Source organism: Hippocampus comes, unplaced genomic scaffold, assembly GCF_001891065.2.
Source record: "Hippocampus comes isolate QL1 unplaced genomic scaffold, H_comes_QL1_v1.1 scaffold139, whole genome shotgun sequence".
NCBI lineage: Eukaryota > Metazoa > Chordata > Actinopteri > Syngnathiformes > Syngnathidae > Hippocampus > Hippocampus comes.
The window spans coordinates 426,672-442,572 of record NW_017804829.1 but is presented as its reverse complement, the minus strand read 5'-3'; the positions used below and the strand labels follow the sequence as shown (position 1 = coordinate 442,572).

At 42.7% G+C, this 15,901-nt stretch overlaps 1 protein-coding gene and 1 long non-coding RNA gene across 3 annotated transcripts in view; one reads left to right on the top strand and one right to left on the bottom strand.

Moving 5' to 3' along the window:
• plagl2 (pleiomorphic adenoma gene-like 2) overlaps positions 1-15,901 on the top strand; it is a 42,649-nt gene that overhangs the window by 22,148 nt on the left and 4,600 nt on the right. Inside the window, exons 2-3 of the mRNA XM_019866746.1 lie at positions 12,572-12,693; positions 13,919-14,381. Coding sequence (XP_019722305.1) covers positions 14,071-14,381 — 311 coding nt within the window. The 5' untranslated portion in view covers positions 12,572-12,693; positions 13,919-14,070. The remainder of the gene's footprint in view (positions 1-12,571; positions 12,694-13,918; positions 14,382-15,901) is intronic.
• LOC109513980 (uncharacterized) lies at positions 5,919-11,025 on the bottom strand. 2 transcript variants are annotated; one of them, XR_002167908.1, is made up of 4 exons: positions 10,748-11,025; positions 9,383-9,575; positions 7,692-7,831; positions 5,919-6,322 (listed from the first exon to the last, which is right to left on the bottom strand). It is a non-coding gene; the product is annotated as an uncharacterized LOC109513980 (long non-coding RNA). The 2 variants fall into 2 exon arrangements; XR_002167909.1 differs by having other exon boundaries at positions 10,755-11,025.

The following is a 15,901-nucleotide window of genomic DNA, read 5'->3' as shown; positions in this document are numbered from 1 at the left end:
TCATTAATATGAGTGAGTAAGATCATACATGCTCACAGGTAGGAAAAGTAGGATAATGCCTATTTATGCCATATCTTTGTATTTCAAAAATGAATAAGCGCCAGAGGGCATGACCTACACCTCAATGTGTCATCATTAAAAAAAAAAAAAAAAATCTGTCTCTTGGTTCGAAGCATCGGGTCAAATTCATCCTCTTAATGTTTGACCGCTTGACAACTTTGCACGGATTTGTTTTGATTTGTCATGGCTCAAGTAGCCGCACGCTCTCGTCTCCGTGTGTGCGCTTTAACTTTGCAGACCCATAAATCAAAGTCAACCCTTATAACTTCGGCAGCGGCACACATCCGACAGCCATCAGACAGACACCTTCACACACGCACGCACGCACCCACGCACACACACACGCTTCGACATACGACGGCAGCCGAAAAGATCACAAAATACACAACACACGTCCACGGCGAGGGTGTCTCCTGAGACAGACAGCTCACTGAAAGCTGGCGCGACAGCGTAAACTTTGCCTTCTGCGAACCCCATTTTCCTCTCTTCCCTCCATTCCGCTCTCAATAAAGGAATGACTATTTTTATAAACCTTTACATAATTCAAATGCATTTAATTTTTCTCCCCTCTGTATTTATTCAAAGATGTTTTCTGGCACACAGTTTAATGTGACTTTTTTGTGTGCATGAATATTGCAAGAGCTAGGAGTGGATGTTTCACTTCAATCCATGCCTGTTATTGTAATTTGAATGCTCAAAGTCACCTAATGCAATAACCGGTAGGCCACCGAACAAACCTGGTGACATTTTTAAAGCATAAAATGAATTGTTTGATTAATTCTAGGACTTAGCTGGATGTATTATGTGATTATATATTCGTAAGCTGTATGTTTTGCCCGGAATCTGACCAAAGTAAGTTCATGAATCAAGACGCCAAAAATGCTAGTTGCATAAAAAGGTGCTACAAAGGATTATACTGTGTACTAAGATGTGGTTTTAAATTCTTTAAAATGCCGTGCTTTTGATTGCCACTCAGAACGGGGGTTCCAAACCAGTCACTCGATGGAGTGCGTCTCCTACCCTGTACGAACAGCTGAGCTGAGTGGTTCTGTCATTGTGGAAAATCTTAGAAGTATGTTACACAAGCATTTATTAAATATCGGCAACAGAATGGGAGAGAATCGGATCAATGCGCTGAATTGATTCAAGTTTTTATTACAACTGATTATTACTGAAATCACACATTTTTTTTAATTTAAAAAAAAAGCCATGTTATTCCATCCATCCATTTTCTTATCCGTTTATCCTCACGAGGGTCGCTGGCGTGTTGGAGCCAATCCCAGCTGTCTTTAGGCAGTAGTTGGGGGACACCCAAACTGGTTGCCAGCCACTCGCAGGGCACACAGAGACGAACAACCATTCGCGCTCACAATCACACTTTGGGACAATTTAGAGTGTTCCATTAACCGTTCACGCATGTTTTTGGAATGTGGGAGGAAACCGGAGTACCTGGAGAAAACCCACACAGGCACGGGGAGTACATGCAAACTCCATACAGTCCTGGAGCCAGAATCGACCCCTGCATCTCTGCACTGTGAGGTAGACGTGCTAACCAGTCAACCACCGTGCCATCCCGCCATGTTTTTTATTTGATTGAATGTGCATTTTGACCAGAAAATGGACATTGAAATGACTCAAAATTATGTTTTCACATTTTACATCCAAAATAATGTTTTCCCAAATGACACAAAAAAAAAATAGGTGGGTTTGTTACCGTTGCTGTCCGCGTAGCAGCATGTGACATGTCACTAAAAATAATTAGTTTCAATTGAACGACTGCATTTGCCAGAATTCAGTTTAACGCTGAATGATGTCTGCTTTCGTTGACAATGAATTCATATATTGAAATCCAATTTGGTTTTGAAGCTGAAGGAGAAATTGTAAGCAAAACAAGAATCACATCAGACAGTTGGAGTGCCCTGTATTTTTACCGACAGCTATTCGTTTGTAAAAAGGTGACTCCACACACTGCGTGTGATTTAAATATTAAAGGGCCAGTAAGAAGGGCAGCAGCGGTGAAAGTGTGCATGTTTGCACTTTTTTGCTCTTCACATGACAAGAAGGGGTTGTGGGGAGCCGGTGGTGCTGGAGGGTCGTGCGACTGGCGTGACGCCCGCTGGCACAATGCCCACATCTCCGGCTGCTGCCGCACTCCGTGTCATGGCCGGGACTCCCTGCCAGGGCTTTCCCCAGAATTCCCGCACACATGCACACACGTACACACACGCACGCGCATAGACAGACACATAAAGACACAAAAACGAACTATACTTCCCATGTGTCTACATTTTGTTCATATGATATGCCTCGTGCACATGGTTAGTTCTTACTTAAAAATATATATATACAGTATATAAACATATAAATAATTATGTAATAATAACAAAGGAGCAAAAATATTATGGTGCATTTGTCCCTTTGCCATATTTTTTGTTTTGCTTACTTTATAAATAATGTGACGTAGAGTGAATGTAAAAAAAGCCAACACTGCCTTGCTCAAATGCCAACCAAAACCTAATACCAATGTCTGATATATTTGTCTGAGGCTGTTTTTTTTTATTTTTATTTTGTTTGTTTTTTTTTTTTTTAATCTTTTCTTTTCTTGCTGAATTTTCCCAAGAAAAAGCTGAAATTCATTTCGATGTTTTTGGACCAGATGTGCACTGTTGACGTCGTGGGTTAAATCCATTTGAAGTTGAGTAAATTCTTCTCATCAGTGCGAAAACAACATAAGTTGAAGGTCATTTTGGGTCACATCAGCGGGCTGACGTCAGGAAGCGCGCGGCGGGCTTGTGGCGGAAGTGTCCCACTGTGACAGTTTGCCACACCCCCTCTCGGTCAGACCACAGCGTGGTGGACTAGCATAAGCCAGAACGGTTTTAGTAGCCACATCTCATGGCGACCGGTAGGAAGGCTATTAAGAGTTTGGCAAGGAACAACCGCACACTCTTCCTCTTGGCCGCCACCCCTCCATGTGCAGAGCGCCACCCGGGGTCAGAGGATGTAAGTGGGAGAGGAAGTGAAACCTGGCTGAGGAGGGGGGCTACATTGTTGGCTTGAATACAGAGACCTCTGTGCACTGCTGACTTCCTACTTTTAACAACACAACTCACTGCATTGAACAGTCATCAAAATAGTAACATTGCCCTCGAGTTTATTATTAGCGACGGTCTTTTCAAAATTAAATGTCATGATTATGTACATGTTGCCCTCTAGTTATGAATCAACGTCATATTTATGAAATAAAATCTGAATGGTTCACCTTTCAATGCATCGACGCTGTGTGAGAGATGGAGTCACTTCTGTCTCGGAAATCAAAATGAGAATTAAGCAGGATTTCCTGCAAAAAGGAATCAATCAATTTTTGTTTTAGAGCATATTGAGATGATTTTGGCGACACAGTTTGCACGTCCAACTCACAGCGCGGAGGTTGTGGGTTCGAATCTGACCCTGGCCTTCCTGTGTGGAATTTTGCATGTTCTCCGTTTTCTCCGGGTACTCCGGTTTCCTCCCACATTCCAAAAACATGCGTGGCAGGTTAATGGAACATTCTAAATTGTCCCTATGTGTGAGTGTGAGTGCGAATGGTTGTTCGTCTCTGTGTGCCCTGCGAGTGGCTGGCAACCGGTTCAGGGTGCCCCCCCGCCTACTGCCCGAAGACGGCTGGAATAGGCTCCACCACGTCCTCGTGAAGACAAGAATTAGAATTAGGATGAGAAATTGGATAAGTGGATGGATGACATCATTTTCAAGTTACAGTGGAATGGTTAAGCTTTGAAACATGTTTTCCCGTTGGAAATAACGGAACTAATATATTAGAGGGTAAAAGTGTTCTTTTGGAATAATTGAGCACAATTTGATTGTGGATAAAAGGGCAAAATATATTGCAAATATACATTTGTATTCTTGTGTTGTTATGTGTGCGCGGTGCAATGTGCAGTTGTAAAAAGAAAGCCTTCCTGTAGGTCAAAGGATCATTGCCAATGGCGGATCTCCTTCCCCCTCCTAGGTGGCTGCTCCTTTTCAATGGGTTCACCAAAGCTTGACCTCTCGCCTGTCACACTAGACTTATTTGAGTGCTGCAAAGACCCTTGACTCCAGCGCTGCTCACAACTCCTGTTTTCCCTCCTTTTTATGCGTTTCTAAGTTTTTTCCCCATTTCCACTGTTGTTTGCATGCTTCGGCTCCACACTAAGCCCTTTTAGTCCGTGTGCCGACTGTATATTTTGAAGTGAATCCAAACCCAATAAGGCAAAAATTGCAAACCAATATTTGTGTAGCTGCAAAAAAATGTCCCAAAACGTTTAATATGTATGCCAAACCAGCAGGTGGCAATGTCCCCTCGTAAAGAAACGCTATCCAATGTACACAGGTGTACCAACAGCTGAAGCTGTCTTCGAAATACTTTTTTTTTTTTTTTTTTATTTTTTAGTATATCAATGGATTGAAAATGTGACTCTGTTGTATGCATTTGTTTTGTAGTAAATGGGCAATTTGATGAGAAAAAAATAATGTGTCCTTATTATGTGAATAGCCGCTACTTTCTGGTTCATGGACACCGATGTATCACTTTTGATACTGATGCGGGGCAGGTTTCCACAATCACAGCATGACCGAACCGAGGGGGAACTACACGGGAGTTGCTTTGAGAGAAGTTGCTTTGGGAGAAGAGGAGGAGGGGCTCCTCTTTCCCCTCTGGCAGAAACAAGAAAGTTTGAACATTGCTAGTCATCTTACTGCCTTGGCTGCCAAATGATATCTTGTCTGGTAGTTCAATCAATAGCTGTAAAGAAGTCAGTCCCATCACCAGGTACGCTAACTGTCTCGCTACTTTTTTGGCTCCGTCTCTGCTGGTATTGGGAGCTGGCTGTGCTGGATATAGTGCTTCTCGGTCCCACAGACCGCAATGATATTGTCCCACATTGCTTTTCTTTCATAACACTGCGTGTCTATTTTTTATTTTTATTTTTTTACTTTATCCGGCTGTGTGTCTGCTTGTGCCTGCACGGGCCGTAGTAAGTATGTTCTCGATGCCGCCAAAAGTTCACATCAGCAAACACGGCGAAATAGGCGGAGAAGCAAAATTTTCCCCTCGAATGCTTTATCCGCACCGCCCGGCAAGCAACCGTGCCTGACCGTGCAAACCGCATTGGCTATATACGGAAACGCACTGCACGAAACGCTCAGCTCGTGTTGGGTCTGACCGCGGGCATAAAAATATACGGTGAGCAAATGGTGCACTGCCAAGTTTATTTGCTTTTCTGTACATTAACTAGCAAGTACTTACTGGCTCAGAGGGCGACTCATAATGTTGCTAATTAACAAACGGGACCATACCATTTATGATTCTGGGGTGGGTGGGAGGCGATCCACTGAGACAATCAATGATTTGAACACGGGTAAAAATGAAAGATGTTAGTTTTCAACAGGACTCCCATGTGGATTTGAGGGTGAAAGGGAGCAGATTTGTTTCATACAGAATACGAAAATGGGTTTTCCTGGATTCAGTTTTATCTAACCAAAGTGTGGCTGTTCAATGAAAAGCTTCTCTGCAAGTTTGTCACCCATTTTTCTAATTCAATCTCCAAGTTGAAAGTGTCTTTATAATTCGCGAATGTGATTTCTGTTAAGAAAACAGAACCAAAATGCTGCTTTGCTGCCTAAGGTAAAAAACGTGGCTCATCAACATTATTAAACTTCAAAAGTGGAACATTTCTTAATGTAAGTAAAGTAAAATGATCATGAATTTAATGAGAAAACAGTTATTGTTGTCCAGTGAAAACCTTTATCTCAAAATTTTGTGACTTTGTGAACTACTAAAAATTGACCCATCAAGAATAATGAATGTGCCTTAAAATATAAACATAATTTTTAAAGTTATGATCCCACACACACCATTAAAATCATCGCTAATTGCAAATGTGCCCGATCAAAAGATGACACGCTTTATTGATGCTTTTGTCCGGTGGTTGCCGGCTAGTTATTAGCGGCTAATCTGCTAATGCCTACGCGGGCGGGCTGCGCTAACTCTGCTGGCATTTTCATGCTTTCCACTTCAACACGTTGGTGCCACTTGTTCAAATAATTCAAAAAGTTTATTGTATTGCTTTGTTTTTGTTGACCTACTAGCACTACGGCTTCCTCCTCCACGTTGCTCTGGAGATACAGCCGCAAAAACGATGGGAAGAATTTCTCTTGTCAAACGAGCTCCATCTTCCGAAGATAATGTGTATGAAGTTTTTCCTTTGGGGTGCTGATCGCTCTGCAAGAAAAAAAAAAAAGAGAGGACCGCTGATTTAGACTGCCAGATAATAAAAAGAAGAGTAGTAGTAGATGAAGAAATCGAAGAAACTACGCTAACGTGAATATTGAAAGAATCGCTTTTTCAAAAACAATGAAACAAATGAAGTCGCAACACGGTTCAAGCAAAGTAAATTTCCAAAGAATGCTAAATGTTGTAAAAATTGCCCTTTTAACGTGTGATGTACTTTGTATAAACATTTATTGTCACTAAATAAACGCACGCAATTTGGAACTTGGTGCATTTGATTGGACAGCGACGTTAATGTCGAATCGAATGACTGTTTAAATTGCATGTTTGTGTAGCACGTTCACCTCCTCAGAGAACGACACAGCCCCCACCCCCTGCTCTCTGCTACTCCACCACCACCACCCCCCACCCCCCTTTGCCTGACTACCCCCTCCTCATAAGAGCGGCTGTTGTCACCTAAACTCCACATGGTGAACTCAGCCTCTATATTTAGGCTGTTCGTAAAGTTCGGTCGAGCAGCGCCCCTCGCCTCACTGTGACGCCATTCTTGGTCCACGCCGCTTCGCCCGCACCAACCCGGCCTCGTCCGCTACGTTTGTAGACGTCACCGACATTACAAAGCCTCCGACAAACATTTCGCTCCTCTTCTCACATGCATATGGATGGGGCCGGCATCGGTAGGGTTAATAGCAGTCACTCAGCATGCGGGAGCTGTGGCAGGCGGGCAGGCGGTGCAGTGCAGAGGATGACCTCTGACCCTGCTGGAAAGGAATGTGGAAGCTCTTTCATCCAGGACAGAAACCAAAGACACCCAGGCGGAAAGTGGCGGTTCAATGCTGCTTTCAGCCTTCCTGATTAGGGGAAGTGAGCGCCGCTTCCAGCAAACGTACGTACGTGGGCATCGAAGCCATTTTGGAAGCAAAGTTCCTGCTCCAGCTTTTATGATTTGTGCAGTGAGGCTTGTGCGATTGGACGGTGGGAACGGTCGCCGTTTTATTGTTTGTGCTGAAGCTCTTAAACTGCCTGTGCTTCGACGCTCCTCTTACTTCAATGCCAGCACAATGTCAAGATGCCAACAATTCTAAAAGTCAAGCAAAAATCAGTCAACTTCAACCAAGATTACTTCGTGTTAGAATTTCAGCAGTGTCAATAGTTTAGTGCAGGGATGGGCAATTTCAACAGCAGAGGGGGGCACAGTTTTTCATCAGCACTAATTAGGGGCCACATAGGAAGGTACACTTCTAAACCAGATGCATGATATAATGTCATATTCACCACTCAAAGATTTTAATATTATACTACCTTATTTTTGTACATGCATAACAATCACATGCTCAAATTGATAAGTTGCCTCACTCACCTGTGTGAATGGAGTACAGTGTAGGGCAGTCAAGTTGTTCCCTGATGGGTCCCCTTGGTAAGGCGAGTCTACCACAACAGCCGCTCTTCCAATTAATTGACCATGTGCGTTTGTCACACTATTCAGTGTTGAATCCATCTCTGTTTTTGGAGGACACAAATCGATTAACTCCTCTTGCACTCCCAACCAACACTCAGTGATGTGGAAAAACAAAATCATTGTTGTCTGTGTATTTTTGAGACTGTGTTACGGTGGCCATGACACTCTCCTCTTCTTCTCTGATGCATTTTACAGCACCTGGTGAGCAATGTCTGCCATTCTGTGGTTAACATTGGGATTACATCTTTCAATGGCTCAGCAACAGCAAACCCCCAAAAACGACATTTACCCAAATCTGCCATTTTAAAACAACTAATTGTCTCAAGGCGGCCCAGTGATCAAGTGGTTAGCGCGTCGACCTCACAGTGCAGAGGTCGTGGGTTAGATCCCGGCTCTGGCCTTCCTGTGTGGATTTTCCATATTCTCCCCGTGCCTGCGTGGGTTTTGTCCGGGTACTCCGGTTTCCTCCCACATTCCAAAAACATGCATGGCAGGCTGATTGAACACTCAAAATTGTCCCTCAGTGTGAGTGTGAGGGCGAATGCGCTTGCAAAAGGCAAGGAAAATACAAACGGAAATTGCTCGTCCCAAAAGGACAGGAGAATCAAATCATGACAAATACCAAACCAAGCATAACTTAACAAACTATTTACAAGAAAATGGAAAGCAATTAACAAGGAACGAGAAAAACTGAACAAAATCTGGAACGTCTAGAAAGTTGCACATGAATAATAGCTTGAGCAAGGCGAATTATCCGACAGTCGGTTGTCGGCTTGGAAGTCCTGAAATAGTTTGTTGAGCATGATGGTTAACAGGTGAGCAGCTGGAAAGACCGGAACACCTCGGTCACCTGCTGGAAACTAACAGAAACTAAATCATGATAAAAAGATACTTTGGTACCTCCTTGGGTCAACTTTTGCCTTCTTTTTCCTGTGAACAGCACATGGAACTTACAGGCCATGACAATACTGTCAGTATCTCTGAAGGTGTACTGTCTGAAGATGATCTAAATTTGGATTGTTGTGTTGGAGAGTATTGTTTATTATATGAGGAAATAAGTCGTGGCCTGTAATTCGGTATCAGATGGGGATGTGTGTGTATGCTGTTCATCACCTTGAATCGATGAGTTGAAAATTCGGGAGATAAACGCCGTTACCCGAATACAAATCTTTTTTTTTCTTTGATCTTTTTTTTTTTTTTTTTTTTTTTTTTTTTTTATTGCACGCCTTTTTTTTTTTTTTTTTTTTTTTTTTTTGTAATGACAGCCTATTGTTATTACAGATTGCGGCCAACGTTAGAAATTGGAGTATTATTCGAAATCGGAAGTCTTACTTGGGGTATGGGTGGAGTGTATATACTCGTGTGTGTGTGTGTGTGTGTGTGTGTGTGTCTGGCCGATGTCGATTGAGGCTATCCACGTTGTGTGTGTGTGTGTGTGTGTGTGTATGTCCGTGCATATGTGCTTTTTCCGTGTTTTAGTGTGTGCTCGTGTGTGCTCGTGTGTGTGTGTGTGTGTGTGTGTGTGTGTGTGTGTGTGTGTGTGTGTGTGTGTGTGTGTGTGAGAGATGCTGCACAAGCCTATGGCTAAATACGTTGCACGTCGCTGTTGTGCGGCAGTACGACACGGCATGGTTCAATCCAGGAATGTGCGACGTGGGTAGGCTGCAACAATGGAGCCGGGCTCCCTGAGGGTGGTCAATGGGATGGGTGTCACCCCCCTGCACCCTCCCTGATGGGTGATGATCACTGCACAATGCTACAGCTGTCAGGTCCTCTTATCCACCACTGTAAACACACACACACACACACACACACACACACACACACACACACACACACACATACACAGGAGAGCACACACGTGACCTTCAGTATATGACATAACATTTGAAATTCACAAAATTGCTTCACAGTCCTTTTTTTTTTTTTTTTTTTAATATCGCACAATAGTTAGTGTGTGTGTGTGTGTGTGTGTGTGTGTGTGTTTTATGTACAGTGGAGCCCAGAGATAAGAGGTTAATATATTGCCTTTAGACTGGCTGTGAGTAAATAATATATATAATATTGCTGTATTTTCCGCACTATACGGCACTTTGGAGTATGAAGCACACCTTCAATGATTTTAAAACTGTTTTAATATATAGGGTGCGCTGCATTTATAAGGCCCATAGAATGGAAGCTACAATAGTGGCTGCGGTTGCGTTATGCATCCACTAGATGGAGCTACGCTAAAGGAATGCAATACAATACAAACCTAACATTCAATCATGAAAACATTTTTTTCTAAGTATAATTTCACATCTGAATCAAGAAATATTGTTTTGCCTTTTTTTGGTCATTATTTTGTAATTAATGGGTAACTAATATTTCTATTTTATCACTAAAAATATTTGGGTTGAAGAGCTTCTCTTTCAGGTATATTAACAATGACAGAAAAACATTCTCTCTCTCTCTCGCCGTCTCTCTCTCTCTCTCTCTCTCTCTCTCTCTCTCTCACATTTTTTTTACATTTTTTTTTAACCAGCATATATACGGTAAATAATACACCATTTACAGGTATGTGTGTTATGTGTACGGTATGCACTATGTACCATAGCAGTCAAAATGGGAGTGGTGACCCTCTCAAAAGAAATTATTTCATGAGGTCCTCATGGAGCTTTAAAAGACACTTTTTCTTGTGTGTATCCGTACACTTGTAAGTGTACGCGTGTGCATGTTTTGTGCTGTGCATGCCAAAACACGATGCCTGCAGAGGCATGTAGACGCGTTTGTTTACACGTAAACAACATCAGAAGCATCTGTCAAAACACTTGCAGCAAATTCCATCATATTAGCTGTCATTCTCAACTCGGTGACCTCTTACACACAAAAAGCGTGCGAGTGTGTAAGTGTGCCTGTTAGTGTGTGTTTTGTTCAACATGTGTTTACACGGTTTCAAGTATACGCTCTGGACTCACGTGGTACCTGGCACTGCCGTTGTTATGTCCGCTCAACCTTGGACTTAACTGCCGTGTTAGTCGGTGGCAAAGGGCGCAGAGGTCAGCTGGGGTGCATAAAGGAATGTGTAATGGCCGAGGGGTGATGGGGTTAAAAGGATGGACTGCTCAACTTTGAGGCGAGTTGTTGTTTTCGTTGACCTCAAAGTGTGCATCAGTTTTGGTGTTGAATTTCGGGTTGTTATTGTCAACCTTTGGGCCATGTGTGTGTTTTCCTGAGCGTCCTCGCCCACTTTCATGACAAGAAAGGCGCTTATAAATAAAATGTATTATTATTATTATTATAAGTACATACCTGTACATTTACACGCACACAAATGTAAGATAAGATAAGATAAGAAAACCTTCATTAGTCTCGTACACACACACACACACACACGCACACGCACGCACACACACACACACACACACACACACACACACACACACACACACACACGTATGTAATGGAGTACCATGGCCATAAAAACACTCTTGGTAATCTTATCACACTTGTCATTCAGCGCCCTCTAGTGAGCGGAAGTAGTTTAGGCTGGAAATTACTTGCAGTTTTTAAACCAGAGGGTCACAGTCCAAGTTCCGCTGTAGATTAAGTCAAATGACAACTCGTCATTGGAGAAATGCGAGACTGGATCTTGACTAGAGGTGCACAATTAGTATATTTCTGGAATGTTTAATTAGAAGAACCATTTTGTTTTGTCCTAAGCAGAAATACATCAAAAATAATACAACTAAAAATCATGACCATGTAACAGATATATTTGTGATCCAAACTTGATCAAGTTTGGATGATTTTATTGCAGCATCAATTGTTTCATTGAAGAACAAAAACAAATAAATGTTGAATTATATACGACACAACCCCAACAAAACCTATTTCAAAAATCAACCAAAAAAAAGCACCTTCCCTTCCAAAAATCCCAACAAATTTCGTATCAAATTGTTTGAATAAAAGAGCCCCTCTCCAAAGAAATCTACATTCCAGAGTCTTTATTATATGTGCATATGACAGAAGAATTCTTTGTGTTTTTGATTGCGTACTTGCATGGAATCTGGTTGTTTTAGTCAGATTCAAGCAAATAATTACACTGGTCAACACCAGTTGTAATCAGAGACTTTATGTGTCCCTCAACGTAATTTTGACACTGATTTTAAAAATGTAGTACACCAGGTTTTTGAGATATTTTCTTTTGCTGTTGTTGTTGTTGTTAAGTTTAACCTATACAAGCGTGCACATTGTGGATTTTACCATGTGATGTAAGTTACAGCTGTGGCATTTCAGGGGAAAAAATATATATTATTTACTATATTACACATCATATAATTGTTATTGTAGTATTTTGTTATTATGATGAAATCGTCTTATTTTTCCCAACTCTACCTAAATACCCTAAAAGTCAACCTTCAGTTTGATCAAATCTTGGTTTATTCATTTCCATGGAAACTTTCCAAATTTGATTTTTTTTCTTTACTTCTGTCGAGGTGCTCTTGAGCAAGCACGGACCGACCGACCTGCATCGCATCACACTGAGAACTTTTTTTAATGGCAGGCTACATGCAACCGTTGCTCTGTTTTAAAGTGATGCAGCGCAGCAACGCAAAACAAGTTCATTTGTATAGCACATTTCATGTTCAAAAAAATTCAAAATGCTTGACATAAAACATCAAAAGCAAAGAGAAACCAATTCATCAGGACGATAATCGTAATAAAATCATCTCAAATATCTATCGAGCCATGTTTACACAACTTTGTCATGTTCGACTTTCTGTTTGTTTTCCTCCCAGAGTCAAGATGCAGAAGAGTATTTGGCACTCGCCGCCAAGCGTGGCTCTTGGAACTGGGTGAGGAGGAGACGTGAGAGGAGGAAAAGTGCAACACAAGGAAATAAAGACAGACAGCAGGATTAGTAAGTAGGATACTTTGTATTAGACCAAATACAGTGGTACCTCTACTTACGAACGTCTCTTCATACGAATTTTTCAAGTTACGAAACATCTCAACAGGAAAATATTGCCTCTCGTTACGAAACAAATTTCAAGATACGAAAGGTGAGAAAACAATTTGGACCACTACTCGCAGCTCCGGGTTTCCTGAACGCAACATACTCATAGCTGCTCTGCCATTGGCTACTATCGAGCATCATCCTGGCATCCCATTGGCTAAGAGGGACCTCTACCGTATGTGACTATGTGTGTAGATAGAGAGATGTGTGTCAGTGCAGCGTACTCGTCATTCGCCCTTCGCCTAAATGTGAATCACCCAGAGAAAGTGTTCACCGGTCGGGCGATCGTTCACTATGCTGATGTTTGCCTTGGACATTTTCGAAGGATTGTTGAAAGCCGACAAAAGCAAACGTCCTTGGATCAGTTCTTTACAAAACGCCAGGCAAAAACCACTTGTGAGAGAGAACATGGACTAAACAGGGGGAAAAAAAATGACAAGAACGCAGTTACAAGTTAAATGACCATCATTGTTATTCTTTATTCTTTGTTTTTTACATTATGCACAACTCCCATTTATTGTGCAACGATCTAATTGTAACATGTATTTGTTACATATTTTGATGCATTACTTTCATGCTTTAGAAAACATTTTTGTCTGAATTTTGGGGAGGGCTTGGAACGAATTAGGGCATTTACATGGAAAACGCGTCTCTCCGAACAAAGTTGTCAAGTTAAATTTCTTCCAGAGCCAATTAATTTCGTAAGAAGAGGTACCACTGTATTGTACTTGTCGGGCGGCCCGGTGGTCGACCGGTTAGAGCGTCAGTCTCACAGTGCAGAGGTGCAGGGTTTGATTCGGCCTTCCTGTGTGGAGTTTGCATGTTCTCCCCGTGCCTCTATGGGTTTTCTCGAAATCATCCCTAGGTGTGACTGTAAGCATGGATGGTTGTTTGTCTCGGTGTGCCCTGCTATTGGCTGGCGACCAGTTCAGGGTGTACCCCGCCTGCTGCCCGAAGACTGCTGGGATAGGCTCCAGCACGCCCCGTGACCCTTGTTAGGATAAAGCGGATAAGCAAATGGACGGACGGATGTTTATTTGCTTTTAGTGGTTGGTTCAGTGCCTTGCTTGTGGGCACCTCGGCAGTGGTCAGAATGCAGACTAACATCCGTCCTTGTGTTTCACTGCAGATTCTCGCTCATCTCGATGTTTCACTCAAGCTTCTACTGAGCCGCCACTTCGCCACCCAAACCACCTGTCGGCCCTCCAACTTCCGACATTGAGCCCACGAGGCAGGGGAACCCCGAGTGGACTTTCATGGCAGCGGCTCTCTAGGGCTGCCATGGCAGCTGCTGCCGCCGATGCCTCACACCGTATTACCGCACTGACGCCGGAGGAAGAGGGACGACGGACTGCCGTCAAGTTGTTTGGGAGCGCCGGCTCGCTGCCACGCACAGAGCGAGAGAGGGGGAAAGAGAGAGAAGACGAGGAAGAAGAGGCGGGGAGAGGGAACGAGTGTTTGGTGTGCGGGGCTCTGTTCGCCTCTCAGGAGAAGCTCCGGCTCCACGCCGTGAGTCACACGGGAGAGAAACCTTTCCACTGCTCACAGCCGCACTGCCCCAAGGCCTTCAGCTCCAAATACAAACTCTTCAGGTACTCAGAGCGTTTATCACACGCTTGATAGGTCAAGGTCATAATATACATTCAGAATAGCAGAAGTGAGGGATCCAAGTCAAATGACTTGACTTGAGTTGATGCCAATTTAAGATTCCCTGATTTACGAAAGACTCCACATGTCTCGTGAGACTCGACTTGACTTTGAGTTGAACCCAAGGACTTGACAAATCATACTGTTTTTGTTTACAAATCTGCCTTTTGCTTTTGAAAGAAAAACATTTTCTTCTAGTGCAACTGGGCCATCGCGTTGCTGTGGCCACCCCAGAGTGCATCGTGGCTGGCCACAATTCCGGCCGACTGAATTTCAACACCGATAACACGATGAAGCTTCCAGTCAGAATAAAGGTGTTTTCCTGATCACATTAAGGAGAACAGTGACCCAATGGAAGGAAAGCTTATTTACATAAAAAATGTGAATGACTCAAATGACTGTCTTACATCCCAGGGGGAGTAAAGCCCAACAAAAATAGCTTGAAAAATTGCATCATGGGCATTTCCAACCTAAATTATCTTGCAAACCAAAATGGAGACGAAAGGTTACTTTTTAAAAAATTGTGGCCGCTGTCTTGTCTGTTGGCACTTGTCACTCAATGAGCAGACTGCGCAAGTATTTTTTCATCAGGTAACTGGAAAAGCCATCGAAGGCTTTGATTTCATGAATTTTACTGGTACCAAAAGTTGTATTTATTCCTTACTTGTGCTGTATATAGTATGTTCATTCGCTTCTCTTAATTTCATTTTTGAAAAATGGTAATGATATGCGGTGTTGCCACCGTTACCTTGAAAAAGAAACTTAGTTATACAGTCATACCTCGGTTTTTGACCATAATCCGTTCCAGAAGGCTGTTCGAAAACCGATTTGTTCGAAAATGGAAACCACGCTCTTTTTTAAAAAAAAAATCATTATTGAACACGTCTGCTCACAATGAAACCCTACACGAGTGTCACGTTGCGAGGTGGTGGTGGACCCCAAAAAGCAGGCAAGAGGGAGGAGCAGGTTGAACTTGAAGAAGTGTATTGAAACAGAGAAAACTAAATCCAAAACAAACATAGTCCAAAGTAGCAAACAAAAATGACAACTGAAGCTAGAACAGAACTGTGACCAAAACATGACCGAAACAAACCTGACAGTAGCAGACAAACGGCAACAAACAAACATGACAGTAGCAAAGAGCAACAATGACCCGACAATGAGTGGTCGGGCTGGGAGTCCTTTTAAAGCACTAATTACCTAATGACCAACAGGTGTGCAGCTGCAGCCCTACAGTGCCACCTGTTGGTCCCAAATCGAATCATGACAACGAGGAAGCGTCACTTCCTCGTGTAAGGAAGGCGAGAGGACTCAAGTGGCGCATTCAAGTGCGCTCAGTTTGGTCGAGAACCGATTTTCGCTCGTCTTCCGAGGCATAAAAAAACTCAAAATTTTTGGTCGAAAACCGATTTGGTCGAGAACAGAGACGTTCGAAAACCGAGGTTTGACTGTACTAATGTTCTAC